Here is a 14,601-nt window from a genome sequence, read left to right as displayed (position 1 = left end):
AAGGTTGATGCTATGATACAATAAGAAGACATCTACCGGATCCTTCTTCACCTCTTGTTGGTGAAACACAAAGTCAGCCCGCTGCTGGCAGCAGAGTTTCAGCACGTCACCTTTCCATCCAGCCCTTTTGGTGGAGGTCATTTATTATGCAGAGAGTCTGGTGCGTGGTGCGGACTGCAGCCATGTGAGCCGCAGGTGTCCTCTGATGTCACTCAGCTCACACATCTGCACCACCAGGTGACCACACACACACACACACACACACACACACACACACACACCCCGCTCTCTGTCAGACATGTATCCTCTTGTGTCCTGGTTGAGTGTCTCTGTTTGTGTTGCTTTGAGCAGCTGAGAGGAGCTGAGAGTGTTGGTGATATATCTGGACCCCTCTGCAGCCATGTAGAGCACACATGGACTTGAGGGACCCTCTTATGAGTCTTCTCCTGGTTCTGGTTACGTCATCACACGTGTCCTGCATCAGGATTAATCGTCTTATCTGTGATGTTTTTTGATAACAATAAAACCGCAGCATCTTAGAGATCTGAGAAGAAGTGTCTGAAACACCAACACGGCGTCGCAGATATGACGATTCTCATTTCTAGTAATGAGAGGAGGGAGTGACAGCAGACGTGACACATGTCCTCACCTCTGACTGGTGTCCGCCTGTCACTGCAGAAGGAGCGAGCGACGGGAGAAGAGAGGCTGGTCGTTCCTTCATGTGTCGTCATGGTGTGTTTCAGAGAGCTACCAGCTGTACGTCCCGGAGCTGGCTGAGGTGGGGAAGGCTGTGGGTCGGATCAGAGCCAACGATGAGGATGAAGGTCACAACGCTGAGATGACCTACAGAATCACCAACACAGAGGGGGCGGCCATCTTCTCCATGGCCACCGACGCTGAGCGCAGGGAGGGGGTCATCTCCGTCAAACAGGTAGGACTCAGTGTCACACAGGAGACATCGCTGTGAGAAAGGACGATGAGCTTACACTGTGAGAGAGGGAGAACAAGCTTCATTAGATCTTTATCATGCAGCTCTGAAGCTCACAGCGGGGCGTCGATGTTAGTCACTCTGTGTGTGTGAGCTTTAGGCCCCATTTACACGGAGACGCTGTGACAAGGAAACAGTTGAGTATCTGATTGGCCTTTCGTTCACACGGCGTCGGTGTTTCACGGGGCTGAAGACGCAAGCTTTTGAATTCGACCTCCAGGGTGGAGTGAAACTGATACAGGGCTTATCGCAGCCATGTGAACGAAACGGAGCGAACTCTCTGGCTGCGATGACCTCACCACACCTCCCCCCATACATTTGGACATGCGCAGTAGTCCAGAACAAACATAAACAACAATGGCGGCAGATTCGCTTGTGCTATGTGCTTCAGCAGCTATTCCCGTTGTACAAACAGAACCTTGATATGATACATCGTGTATGTCGCCGCCCAAAGAGCAACGAATACTTACGGCAACTTGTTCAACCTTTACCCGAGCACAGGGCGACCATACGCAGCATCTAGGTAAGACTTGGGAGAACTAGCCGCTAAAGAGGATGTTGTGGAGGAAGTGGTTATACTGGTGAGTGTCACGCGTGTCGCGTTGTAAAGTTCCACTGCCCACTACTGGCCGGGCGTGAGAACGACATCGTTTTCACTCAGACAAGACTGCCGTGTAGACGGTCTGTAGTTTGAATCCGGAGTGGAGTCGTTTCGATGCAAACGGGGCCTTACACAGCTGAAACAGTGGAAAGGTTCGTACGAAGGTCACACAGTGGCTGCCAGGCTTTAGACGTGAGCTGATGTGGCGGCGGGCTGTTGTCAAAGTCAGCTTCATAAAAAGCCTGAGACACACTGAATATCTCTCACAGTTCAGATGAATGGCATTCATGGCCTTTTCCAGAGCTGGCTCAGCTTCAGACACAAAGATAGATTCAGTTTATCTTGGCACGCACACAGGACGAGATGGCACCAAATGACTCAGAAGTGACTGAAGCCAAATGTGGAGGATGAGTCTTCCTCTGAGACGTGACCCGACGGGGCGGAAGAGTTCATTCATAAAGGAAACACTTGACTGAATGGTCACCTTTATTATAACAGGAGTAAAGATGTGACTTTGATCTGTTTGGTTGTCACTTTCATGTCTCAGGCCTCGTCCACACATCGGCAGATATTTTACTAAACGTAGCTCTTCCTGCATTCTGAGTCTCCTAAAACCTTGAATCAAACTGCTCCCAGGGGGAAGATGTTCACAGGCTCTGTGTCGAAGGAGACAGCTGAGTTGTATTCCTGTAACGTCGCGTTGTTGACGTCATCGTGCGACCTTGTCACCTCTTGACATGCAGGCGTAACCAAACTAGCGCTGATGCTAACGTTGCTAACTGGACTTTTAACATCCTCACACATACAGACACAGTTAGTCTCCCACTATGTTGACGAGCAGAGAAGCCTGATTGGACGACGGAGGTCACTGCTGCTTCATACACACACCCCAACACGTGTGTCACATGGTTCTGAACCCAGTCAGACTTTGAGTTGGTGAATGGACGAGGACACAGTCGATGACTTGGTGACAAAGATGGTTTTAGGAATTGAGGATGTGTGGACAGGATTGTTTTTTGAAACAGGAGGAAACATTAGTGTCAAAAGAAAGCCGCCTCAGTGTGGACGATACAACACGTTCCAAATTATTATGCATATGAAATGTTTCTCTTATTTTCCTAGATAGTCGATGCAAATGACAGCCAGTATAATTCTCAAGTCATCAACTGTTAGAGTGTAAGTAAAATGTTATTGACCAAACCTCCCAATGATGACAGACTAGAAGTTGTAAAGAACTTAAAAAAAGATGATTTGTTAAATGTGCAGTATTAAATCCAAAAGCTATGTCAAACACATCTTAACAGGCCAAGTTCCATGTTCATGTAGGATCCCTTCTTTCTTATCACCTTCACTGCTTGAATTTCTAAGCAGGATGTCAGATTAGTTTCAGTGCTCTTCTGATGCCTCCCACCCTCACAGAGCTTTTGCTTGCGGATGCTCCAAAGGTTGTCAGTAGGGTTGAGGTCAGGGGAGGACGGGGGCCACACCATGAGTGTCTCTTCTTCTATGACGCAGTGATATTCTTTGCAGCATGACATGGTGCATTGTCATGCACGAAGATGATTTTACTACGGAAGGCACGGTTCTTTTTTTTGTACCATGGAAGAAAGTGGTCAGTCAGAAACTCTACTTATCCTTCAGGGACCCTAAAGGGGCCGACCAGCTCTTTCTCCATGACTCCATGAATCCATCCAGGGTTACACAGCACTCATCAGTAAACAACGCTGTTTAAGAATTAGCCTTCTTATCATTTCTGGGCCTGCTTGTGAGCATTGGTTCGGGGTGGTCGAATTGTAGGTTTATGCACAACTGCAAACCTCTGGAGGATCCTCCACCTTCAGCTTCACAGGACTCCAGAGGCACCAGCAGCTTAAAAAACCTGTTTGCTGCTTTGCAATGGGATTTAAGCAGCTGCTCTCTTAATCTGATGAATTTGTCTGGCAGAAACCTTCCTCATTAGGCCTTTATCTGCACGAACCCGTCTGTGCTCTGAGTCAGCCTTCACAGTACGATGATCACGCTTAAGTTTTCAGTGAAACGTCCCATTTTTTCATACCTTGTCCAAGACATTGTACTATTAGACGCTTTTCGACAGCAGAGAAATGCTTTCTCTTTCCCATATGGCTTGAAACCTGTGGCCTGCTTCATCATCTGGAACGTCCTTCTTAAGTAGTTTTCCTTTAATTGGGCTCACCTGGCAAACTAATTATCAAAGAAGTCTCAGATTGGTTTAGTGATGTAAAGAGCCCTGAGACATATATACCATCCATGAGTTTAATTGAAAAACTAAAAAATACATGTTTGTGACACTTAAATCCAATTTGTATAATCATTAGGAACGTGGTGTCACAAGGCTTTCTGTCTTTCTGCAGACTCTCAACTATGAAAAGAGAAAAGTTCACACACTCAACATCGAAGCGTCCAACACTTACTTGGACCCCCACTTCTCCCACCTGGGGCCGTTTAAGGACTCCACGTCGCTGCGGGTCATTGTGGGCGACGTGGACGAGCCCCCTGTCTTCTCCATGGATTACTACATCATGGACGTGTATGAGAACTCACCTGCTGGCACGCAGGTCGGCACTGTGACCGCCGTGGACCCTGACAGCACCAACAGTGGAGTCAGGTAACAAAGAGAAAGTGCTCAATGATGAGATGTGTGTGTCTGGTTTTATGAGGATGAAAATGAGTCACAGCTGTGTTTACATTTGCAAAATACATATAATAATCTGGGATTCCAACTTCACTGTTTTGCAAATAAAATGAGCCAATAATGACGTGTATGTACACGCGTCCGGCATTAAATCCAAATCAAACCATTGTGACATGCACAGAGCTGTTTGCAGCGTGTCTGAGCTATTTGCAATCAGCAGAAGAAGACGTTGTTTCTTCCTGTTAACATAAAAACTCTGAGATAAACTGAACTCTGGTCTTTGGTACATTAGTAATGTGTTTAAGTCAACGGGTGTGTTTTGATAAAGTCTAGCCCTATGTAAACACGCCACAGACAACAAACAAGTTGACTCCGCCTCTCTCTGCATGTCTCCAGGTGTTTCTCTTCTGCTCTCCCCGTCACAGAGCTTTCATTCCCCATGTCTCTGACTTTGGATATCTGTATCTATTTGAACCTGTCTCTAACTTGTTTCTTCTTCTCTTACAAAGGCATCAGTGTATACACAGCTCGTGTGTGTAAGGGGCATGTACGTATCTGCTGAAAGGATGTGCAGCTTTGTAAAAGACCTGCATGTTCAAAACTCGCAATTTATAGGCTTCAGTGCATACACACACAAATCGAGTTTAAAATTGTGGAAATACAATATCCACTATTTCACAACTTGGGATCAATAAAGTACATCCATCCATCTGCAAGCTTTACATGAGCACTGAATGTATAACTTTACATTCTAATACACTGTAATATAGGAAAGCATTTAATCTAAGCCAGACCTGTGACTATGTTGTTCAGAAAAGCTTACGTCTATGTAAAGCATGTAAACATCAAAGTTTATTCATAAAGGCCACATATGATGTAAAATCCAACTCCTCTCCGTCTTCTGCCTGCTCCACTGTTCAGAAAATGTGTGCTCAAACAGGCTGTGTGGAGATGTTCCCTTCATGACATCACAAAGGGCAGTAGCCCCTCCCCCAGGTGGGTGACACTCCCACAGCTAGGTGTTTGTTCTGCCCTCTGAGTCTGCCTTCTCACCGTAAACAATAGGACATGGAGCGAGAAAGCAGCGAGTACACCCGAGCCCTTCCAGAGAGGGGGCGTGGTCAGACACAGCTCATTTACATATTTAAAGCTACAGACACAGAAACAGCCTGTTCTGAGCAGGGCTGAAATATAGGGGTTTATAGACATGATCAAATACAGGATCAGAGTGGATTTACAACAACACACTTCACACACATGATGAAGAGGAGCTCTGAGACCTGAAGAGGAGGAGATGAGATCTTTAAGACTTTTAAACTGTATTATTAGATTAATACAAACCTTGGTTGGGCTTGGTGGCCAAAAGAAAACAAGCTCAATTGTTTCAAATGTGGAATGTATTTACTTTTACATATTAGAAAAATAGGACCAGATATGAGGCTGCTGATTGCTGACAGTGGGCTTCAGAGTGTTCAGAGGCAGGCAGGCAAAATGCAGGTTATTACACAGAGCTGCTTCATGCCTCAATAAGTCAACTCATCTGCTCTGTGTCTGCACACTGCTAGTGTTTACTAACCAGCAGAGCAGAACTAAGTCAAATCTGCTCTTTGTTACAGTCTTTATCTTATGTTCTCATAAAAAGTCACATCAACAAACCAAGTAAGAGCACCAATGAGGCATCCATCTCTTTTTCAGTCTGTCCATCTTACAGACATCAGCACAAAGCTCCCTACAAAATCGCCTCAGCCGTCTCCCCAGCTGGATTCCAGAGATACTCTGAGTCACTAAAGTCCTGTAAACTGCACGAGAAACCAAAGCAAATCAGATCATTTTCTAAACGTTTCTCAGTTTAGTTTGAAAGAGCTCCAGCTGCCCGTCACGAAATTTTGTCCATGCAGAAAATGAAGCCTCTTTTCCCAGACAGAAGCCTGAGCACCCTCTGAATCTCCACCTCTTTACTCTCATCCAGGGAACAGGCTGTTTTTGTGGACAGTGCTCGGTGTTCGCTCAGTGACTCTCACTTCTGTCAGCTTCACGCTTTGGTGGAGAATGGATGAGTTTGGGGACATCAGACGGAGGTTTTTGTGATGGAGCAGAGCTAAAAAAATAAATAAATCTGAAAAGCCCGTTTGATTCTGGCCTGGCTCTGGAAAAGGATCAGTGGGAAGGGGCCACAGTGCAGATGAGACTTTCTGTCCTCAGCCGGCAGCTGGCCACACAATCCCTGACAGCTCTGAGTGAAGCTGCAGCTCTGCTGCGCTCTGATTGGATGACTGAACTCTGTGACTGGATGTTAAACCTGCAGGACCTTTATAATGAGACCTGGGAGAGAGCAGCGGCACACACTCTTTTCACACAGATAGTGTACACAGCAGGAGCACAGCAGAATGATGCTGGCCTCAGTGAAGACCTTCGTTATGGTTCCTCCTGTCAGATTCATATCAGACTTCTTCTCCCTACTCAGGGTCAAGAGGTTTATAATGAGTCATTAGTTGTTTGATTGGCCTCTTTGAAATATTCAATGGGAACGCCTGTGGCTCTGAGGTAGAGTCGTTGGGTCGAGGGCACGAACCCCAGCTCCTGCTTAGACATGTCCGATGTGTCCTCGGGCAAGACACTTAATTGCTCTTGCTGCTTCGATGGTGTGTGAATGTGTATGAATGCATTAATTACCTCTGATGCACTCTTCACTCAGCAGCCTCTACCATCAACATGTGAATGAGTAGGTGTGGCTCAGCTGTAGCTCAGTTGGTAGAGTCGTCGTTTCTCAGGGTTCAATCCCCATCTCCTGCAAGCAGCATGTCCTTTGTGTCCTTGGGCAAGACACTCAACCCTGAATTGAGGGGCGTACTGGGTTTACCCCATAGACTGTAGTGGACCAAGTCTGAGTGACGTCACCCATTGGTTTCTGAAGGGCAGTTATGCTGACTCAGTCAGAGGGCTGAGAGCTGGAGGCGGGTCTTAAGCCTCCTCATAAATCAGTCACACCACTAGTTATGCTTGTCACCTTCATTATCACATAACGGGTTATGGAAACATTCGTCCCCGTACAGTGTGTGCTGACGAAGACGTGAACTTGAAAATCACTGTTTGTACCGGGCTGTAAACATGTTGACTTCTGCTGTTGTTCGTTCAGCATCTCGTGTCTGTGCTCTCTTTGTCACAGGTTCTTCATAGAGAACAAGGAGGAGACACTTTTGTCTTTCACCATCGGCGTGAACAGCGGCATCATCAGGACAACTCAGGTTCTGGATCGGGAGGTGAACGCGTGGCACAACATCACTGTGGTGGCTGCAGAGGTTGGTAAGTTCTAGAGACAGTAGACCTGTTTCATTGAACACAGTACTGGTCCCATTACCAGAACTGGGCTCCAGTACCCAATGCTCATTAGGTCTGACCCCTAGTGTTTAAAATGTGTACTGCAGTCTGAACTCTAATCATCACAGAGAGCTGTCTGGCTCCGCCCCCTCCTCTCACACAGGTCAGCATGTGGTGGACACTGTAGCTTCAGTGTTTAGCCAGCTCTGCATGTGGTGGACACTGTAGCTTCAGTGTTTAGCCAGCTCTGCATGGGTCTGTAAAGCTTTCTGCGTTCTAACCTCTCTCCATGTTTCAAAAGCATCTCCAACATTGATCCTAGTTTGAGCAGCTTTCTGCTGCTGGAGCTTATTAGAAACATGCAGAGGCTTTTTAGCTCGGGTACAATCACTTCTATCTGAAGCAGTTCCACTGCCTGCTTCCATCGCTTCCAGGCCCTATTTCTCGGTTTATTCTCGTAAAATTGCCTTCTCAAACTTAACAGAGTATATCTCTGCAGCCACAAGGTCTATCAGAATAATAAACTTAGTATCATAATAAAGATAACTCTTTAGAGATATCCTCAGAATAATAATATTATAAGTTACTGTGTCGGAGTAAAGACAGATGGAACTTAGCATAAATGTCGGCTTTTATGTCCGCCTACATTTGTTTTCTACTTTCAGTCTAAATATTAGCAGCCTCTGTAGCTCTGCTGAAATCCATAACCCAACATCCTGACATTACCAGTGCAGAGTTTGAGCCAAATAAAGTGAAGCAGAATAGAACTACAGTCGTTTTAGTACAAGCAGGGTCAGGCGGAGTCTATCTGTGCCATTTCAACTGTTTCAGGTTTCAAACTGGAAAACTGATTTTATATTTTCTGAGATGTTTTTGTAGATATGTAGTCGATGTAAAATGTAACTTAGGTTACCCTTCTTTTGAAATCATACTAGTTGGAATTGACATAAAACCATACAAAACAAATACAATGGAGTTTGAATCGAAATGGATTCATGTAAAATGTAACAAATGTACAAAGATAAAATACAAACTGTGAAAGAATGGAATATTTTAACAAAACGTAGATCATTTGTACAGTGAAAACTCATTTCAAAGGTCATTTCACTTCCTGCCCTATGTGATGAAAGTAGAGGTTGAAAGGCTTGAATAGTCTCAAACTGAGTGGGAGAGTTTTTACTATCCATCACATGTGGATTCATTTGACCAGGACAATGTTTGATTTGAAAAACAACAAAGTTAAAACTGAATTTTTACTTGTCATCTGCAATAATCTGTTGTCTGCTGTATCTCTGAGATTGGTTGAAGAGTGAAACAAGATATGCTGTCACAATCTGTGGAGTGTCACCTCTCTGTAAGGCCATTTGTGGGTTTGAGTTGTATTATGTTTTGGTGGAATTGGTTTTGCTTGCTAGTTAGCTTAGCGTCTTTGGAATACAGTGATATGTCATGTGACTTGTTTACATAACATTTAATTGGTTTTCTTCTGGGGAGGCAGAGTGTCACAAACAGGTTTCAAATATGGCCTGTTTTTTAAACTACATTTGTTTATTGGTGTGATAGTGTGACAGACATGACAAACAAAAGAGACAGAGACCATCAAAGAAAGGAGAATCACTTTTCAGACTTCTGCTGAATCAGCTCTCATACTTGAGATAAGCTGAAGCGACGATCGGCTCCTCCAGCACTTTCAGAATGTAAATAATTTAGAGCTGATTAAATAAGGTTTATCCTCACTAATTACATATCAGTGCCTTCAGTTATACCTCCTCTGTAAGATCCAAGTATTGAATATCACAACAAGCCATATCTGGGCTGAAACGTGGATGGATCTGTGGATCTAGGTCTTCTCTCTGTCTCTCCACATACAGCACTGGAATATATGTCTGTATATGTCAAGGATTTCTGCTGAAAGACATGAGACATAAATCAGCTGCTCGTGTCCTTTCTTGAAGCTCTGTTGACACTTTACCTTCAGTAATTATAATTCAACATGTGTCAGGGAAAGACTCAACAATGTCAGACTCATCCCCTTCATGATGATCTGGATACAGACTCACTGTTTTTCATTTATCTCCGACTGATGCAAAAACAACTTTTACCTAACTAAGTGTTGGTCTGTGTCCCTCCGTGTCCCTCGTCCTACACAGGAGGTCTATGTCCCTCTGTGTCCCTCGTCCTCCACAGGAGGTCTATGTCCCTCTGTGTCCCCCTACAGGAGGTCTGTGTCCCTCTGTGTCCCCCCTACAGGAGATCCATGTCCCTCTGTGTCCCCCCCTACAGGAGGTCTCCCTACTACTGACATCCTGTGTCCCCCCTACACAGGAGGTCTGTGTCCCCCCTACAGGAGGTCCATGTCCCTCTGTGTCCCCCCTACAGGAGGTCTCTGTCCTTCGTTCTACACAGGAGGTCCATGTCCCTCTGTGTCCCTCCTACAGGAGGTGTGTGTCCCTCTGTGTCCCCCCTACAGGAGATCCATGTCCCTCTGTGTCCCCCCCTACAGGAGGTGTGTGTCCCTCTGTGTCCCCCCTACAGGAGGTCCATGTCCCTCTGTGTCCCCCCCCTACAGGAGGTGTGTGTCCCTCTGTGTCCCCCCTACTGGTGGTGTGTGTCCCTCTGTGTCCCCCCTACTGGAGGTGACTGGCAGTTCTGAATGTCTCTGCTCAGTCCATCACTCAGGCTTTAGGGCAGTAAAGGGTGAGAGAGTGGTCAGAAATGAGAGGGGAGGATCCAGAGGAAAGACGTGAAGGACTGTTCCTCAGATGACTCCAGCAGAGACAAATGTGTCCCATGTGTGCACAGTCATGTCTCCAAGGTTTTACAGAGTCAAACATCAAACTGAATATGAAGGAGATGTGTTTGGTGTGCTTTGGCGCCCACCAGGGGCCTCTGAATGCACCGCACTTTCACAGTGTATGAAGCTAACCAACCATGTGGCGTGACAAGGTTCAGTCATATCACCTCTGACTCTGCCTGAGCTGCTTGTTTTAAAGCTGTGGGCATCCGACTGTTACCATGACAACTATCGGCTGGGGCTATATGTCTGCTTTGAAGAGAATCATTTATTGCATGCGAGTTGAGATAAGTTGCTTCCTGTCGCCTGCCTGACATTCAGAGTGTGTTATCAGTCATGTTGACTGCCTGAAGGAGAAAAGAATAATGATGTTTTTAATTAGTTACTCTTTGACACCCTCAGATAACCCTCGCATGGTGAGTCACGTCCCGGTCACCATCCAGGTTCTGGACGTCAACGACAACGTTCCAGCCATCTCCGGGGGCAACCATGTCGTCATAGTGTGTGAAAACACCAAAAGTGGACAGGTGAGTGTGAGACGCTGGCGCTCAGAAGACGAGGCGAGGACGAGTAATCTTTCCTACATCAGAGGTTGATGTGATGAATTGATCCTAAAGTCATTTCAGAGATGTTTCATTGAAGTATTAACAGTTTATACTTTCTATGAGTTCATGACTGGGTGGAGATGTGTTTTCTGTATTCACTGCTGTACCAGCACATACAAAACACACTAATATATGCACAACTGAAAGCATGCACAAAAATATATCCTCTCTTTCTCACACACACACACATACATGCACACACACACACACACACACACACACACACATGCACACACACACACACACATGCACACACACACACACATGCACACACACACACACACACATGCACACACACACACACATGCACACACACACACACGCACGTTCATGTTGATCTGTAGCCTTTGTGTTGTGTCTGACACCATCAGCGGGGGATTTATCAGCTGAGCTGCAGACTCTGCAGCTTCTTGAACCTATAAATTATTCAGACTGCAGAGCGTGCCGATTGTGGCGCTGCCGGGCCAGAAAGCAGCCTCTCTCTCTCGTCCACCACCACACTGACAGCTCTGAACCAGGGAGCATAAAAAGTCTTCTTATTGGAGGGAAGCAGGAATAGAGCCTGGATCTGCATGACAGAAACAGCTCCCCTCTTATGTGCACAGAAATCAAACACACTGGCTCTGTTTCATTATGTTTACTCTGTGTTGTGCCCTCTCTTATCTGTCCACCGCTCTCTGCTTTTTATGCTAATGAAAGTGTGTGTGTTCATTTATCCCACAGACAACACATGCCCGCACAGTCAGTGTCAGGGGAGGCTCTGTTGTTTTCATATTGCTGGCATTGCAATAAATTGATGCTGTGGAGTTGTCATGCATGGCACGTCTGTTTGGCGTGACAACCTTTCTCTGCTGCGTTGGGCGACTCCGTTGTGTACTCCATTTGCATAATTGATTGCAAAACGATGAGACTGCTGTTTAGGTTGGGGGGCACACTGTATATTTCAGACTCATCTCTTGTTTGCTGTGTTGAACACATGGAGACCAGTGTTGCATACGAGCCTGAGGGCCTTGTGCAATTTGCACGCTTGTATTGTGTCATTTGTTGCTGTGGGGACAGATTCAGAGAGGGCTGTGGAGGAACGTGAGAGCATTGAGTCAGTGGCAAGGTAGGAGTTAGAGAAATAGATCTAATAGGGCGATTCTATCGTTTCTTAAACCGAATATAAAGGGTGTAAAAAATCAAGCAGGTCTGTGTATTTTAGTCGTCAACAGAGAAACACGCTGCAAACAATTCCTGCTGCAAATCAAGCCGCAACCTCAGATAAAGCATAATGCTGCAGTACCCCGAATGTCCACTAGAGGCTGCTTGCAGAAACACAGGAAGTCACATACACACACATTCAATAAAGCCTGCTTTTAAAGCAGACAGTAAGGAGTGTTACGCTGCTCCAGCTAAAAGCTAAAAGCTAGCCTGAAGCCGGTCACCTCGTGCTGCTTTCACCTGTCTCACCTGAATGTATGCTGTACTGTCCTGTTTGTTAAAGAGGTGCATGTGGGCCACTCCCTCATTCATTCCACGACCAGCACACTCAGACAGGAAGCTTTGGTCTGTCTTTTCAAAATAAAGTATAAAAAGAAACCCCTGAGAGTTGATCAGGTAAGAACGTGTCCTGCTTTTAACATTTAAGGCTTGTAATATTTGTATTCTTGTGACGTGTGGACAGGTACTTCCTGTCATGTAACAGGATGTAAACGCCTGTTTCTGTGTTCTTACCTGTTTTTAATTCTCCATCAGGTGGTTCAGACCATCCGGGCAGCAGATCTCGACAACTTTGCAAACGGGAAGTTTTCCTTCTACGTGCCTGCTGATTATCCAGCCAATCCAAACTTCACAGTGAGGGACAACGGAGGTAAGAGCATTTGTTTAACAGGACATACAGAGGATTTTATGCTAGCAGAGGCAGAAACACATTCTTTGTGATTGGGACACAAACATCAGTGGGATCAGTCTTCATGTTGTAGAACACATCCAAGCTTTTCATCAGAAGAGCTCTGTCCAATCTGACCACAAGCAGACACAATACAGCTGGAGGCTTAAGCTCCGCCCCCTAGACTGACCAAACTTAAATTGAGAAAGTATTCCCACTGTGGCGTCCACCATCGTTGGGCTTCACAAAGACAGCGAGAGAGACCACCAGGTAGTGACTGAGTCATGTTCTCTCCCATGATGCTTCCTGTTGGTGTTTCAGGAACACTCAGGTCCACTTCAGCTTCGTGCTCGGCTTTGATTTATCATTTGGGGTTTGTTTTGCTCAAACAGAACCAAAGAAGAAGGTCATTGTCAAAGCCTTTTGAAAAGTGAAACACACACACCTGTTCATGCAGAGCTTATAGTGTCGACGTCAGTCATTGTCTTTACACTCAGCACCGTGTCCCTTTAAAGATACACTCAATAATAAACTACCACCTGACAAACAACAGTTTGAATGAGCTGATAGTTGGAGTGAAGGCTTCTTCACACTGTGAGATCATTTGGACCTTTTTCTTGTTTTGTTTCTGTCAAGACGAGAAAAGTCCTGATTGTTTTTATGTTTCTAAAGATTATCTCATGACAGTTTTTTCATGTGCATTAAAAGTGATCTTACTTCTTCTGCTTCGCCAATTGAGAGCTGTGAAAACCAGAGTTAAAACAAAAACCAAACAAATTCTTCTCATCTAATTGAACTTATTTATTATTTAGCTGAGTCTCAAACACAAAGCTCCTTCCTGTGCTCAGTTTGCTTCCTCTCCACTCTTCTGCTCTCACTCGTCTTATTCTACAACAGATCAACAGCAGATTATATTATTGTCCTCTCATGGTTATCTAATCACACATTACACCTTCACCAACAGCACTCACACTTTGGTGGTCTTCAACCTAACCTCAGTTAAAGCTTACAAAAGAAATGGCTTCACACAACTGAACACAGCCACCGAGCTCTGGATATTCTGGGATCTGTTCATTTTGAACTTTTGTCTCTCTCATTTAAATCAGGGACATTTTTGGGGACACTTTTGACAGGTCGGCCTAATCGATGACGTCTGGTCGTCATCTTACTTTAAGGCGACTCCATTTGCAAAATTCAACACAAAGATGATTCATTCAAACGTCAAACTAATATTTTGAACGCCCAGTTTCACGCTGCTTCAGTCTGACCTTATTTCACTAGCAAGGACCACGCTGTATCCAGACAGGTTGAAGATATGATATTTAATGACAGATGGTATGAATGATGAGGGAGATGAAGGTATAAGGTAATGATGGTGATGAAGGAGACTCAGGGTGCAGGAAGCGTCTCAGGCCTAGTTCTGCTGATCATCGCCCCCAAAAGAGTTCGATGTAAATGTAGCTGAGCGAAGTGAGCGGTTGTTGGAGTTGGAGTGATTTGCCTGAGATGACCAGTGGCTACTTTAATTGTTTGTTTTTAAAGTTATATTTTCGGGCTTTTTTGAGCCTTTATTGTAGGGAGAGAGGAGGGTGGAAAGGGTCGGGAAGGTCTGCCACAGGACGGACACGAACCCAGGCCGCCCGCGCGAGGACTGTGCCTCAGCACATGGGGGACGCGCGCGGTGCCACTGCGCTACCAGCGACCCTGCTATGGACTTTTACTAAGGTGCTTTAATTGTGATGGATCAACCATGTCTTTGTACTGAAGATTGA

The 14,601-nt window shown here is 45.5% G+C and overlaps 1 protein-coding gene across 1 annotated transcript in view; it reads left to right on the top strand.

Annotated features, from left to right (window-relative positions):
* The window catches only part of LOC306826853 (cadherin-18-like), an 82,357-nt gene that overhangs the window by 62,079 nt on the left and 5,677 nt on the right, over nucleotides 1-14,601 (top strand). Inside the window, exons 6-10 of the mRNA XM_079348387.1 lie at nucleotides 744-931; nucleotides 3,962-4,215; nucleotides 7,409-7,545; nucleotides 10,757-10,881; nucleotides 12,697-12,811. Coding sequence (XP_079204513.1) covers nucleotides 744-931; nucleotides 3,962-4,215; nucleotides 7,409-7,545; nucleotides 10,757-10,881; nucleotides 12,697-12,811 — 819 coding nt within the window. The remainder of the gene's footprint in view (nucleotides 1-743; nucleotides 932-3,961; nucleotides 4,216-7,408; nucleotides 7,546-10,756; nucleotides 10,882-12,696; nucleotides 12,812-14,601) is intronic.

Source organism: Symphodus melops (assembly GCF_947650265.1).
Source record: "Symphodus melops genome assembly, chromosome: 7".
Lineage (NCBI taxonomy): Eukaryota > Metazoa > Chordata > Actinopteri > Labriformes > Labridae > Symphodus > Symphodus melops.
Note: the sequence above shows the minus strand (reverse complement) of the source record. Positions and strands in the feature narration are given on the sequence as shown.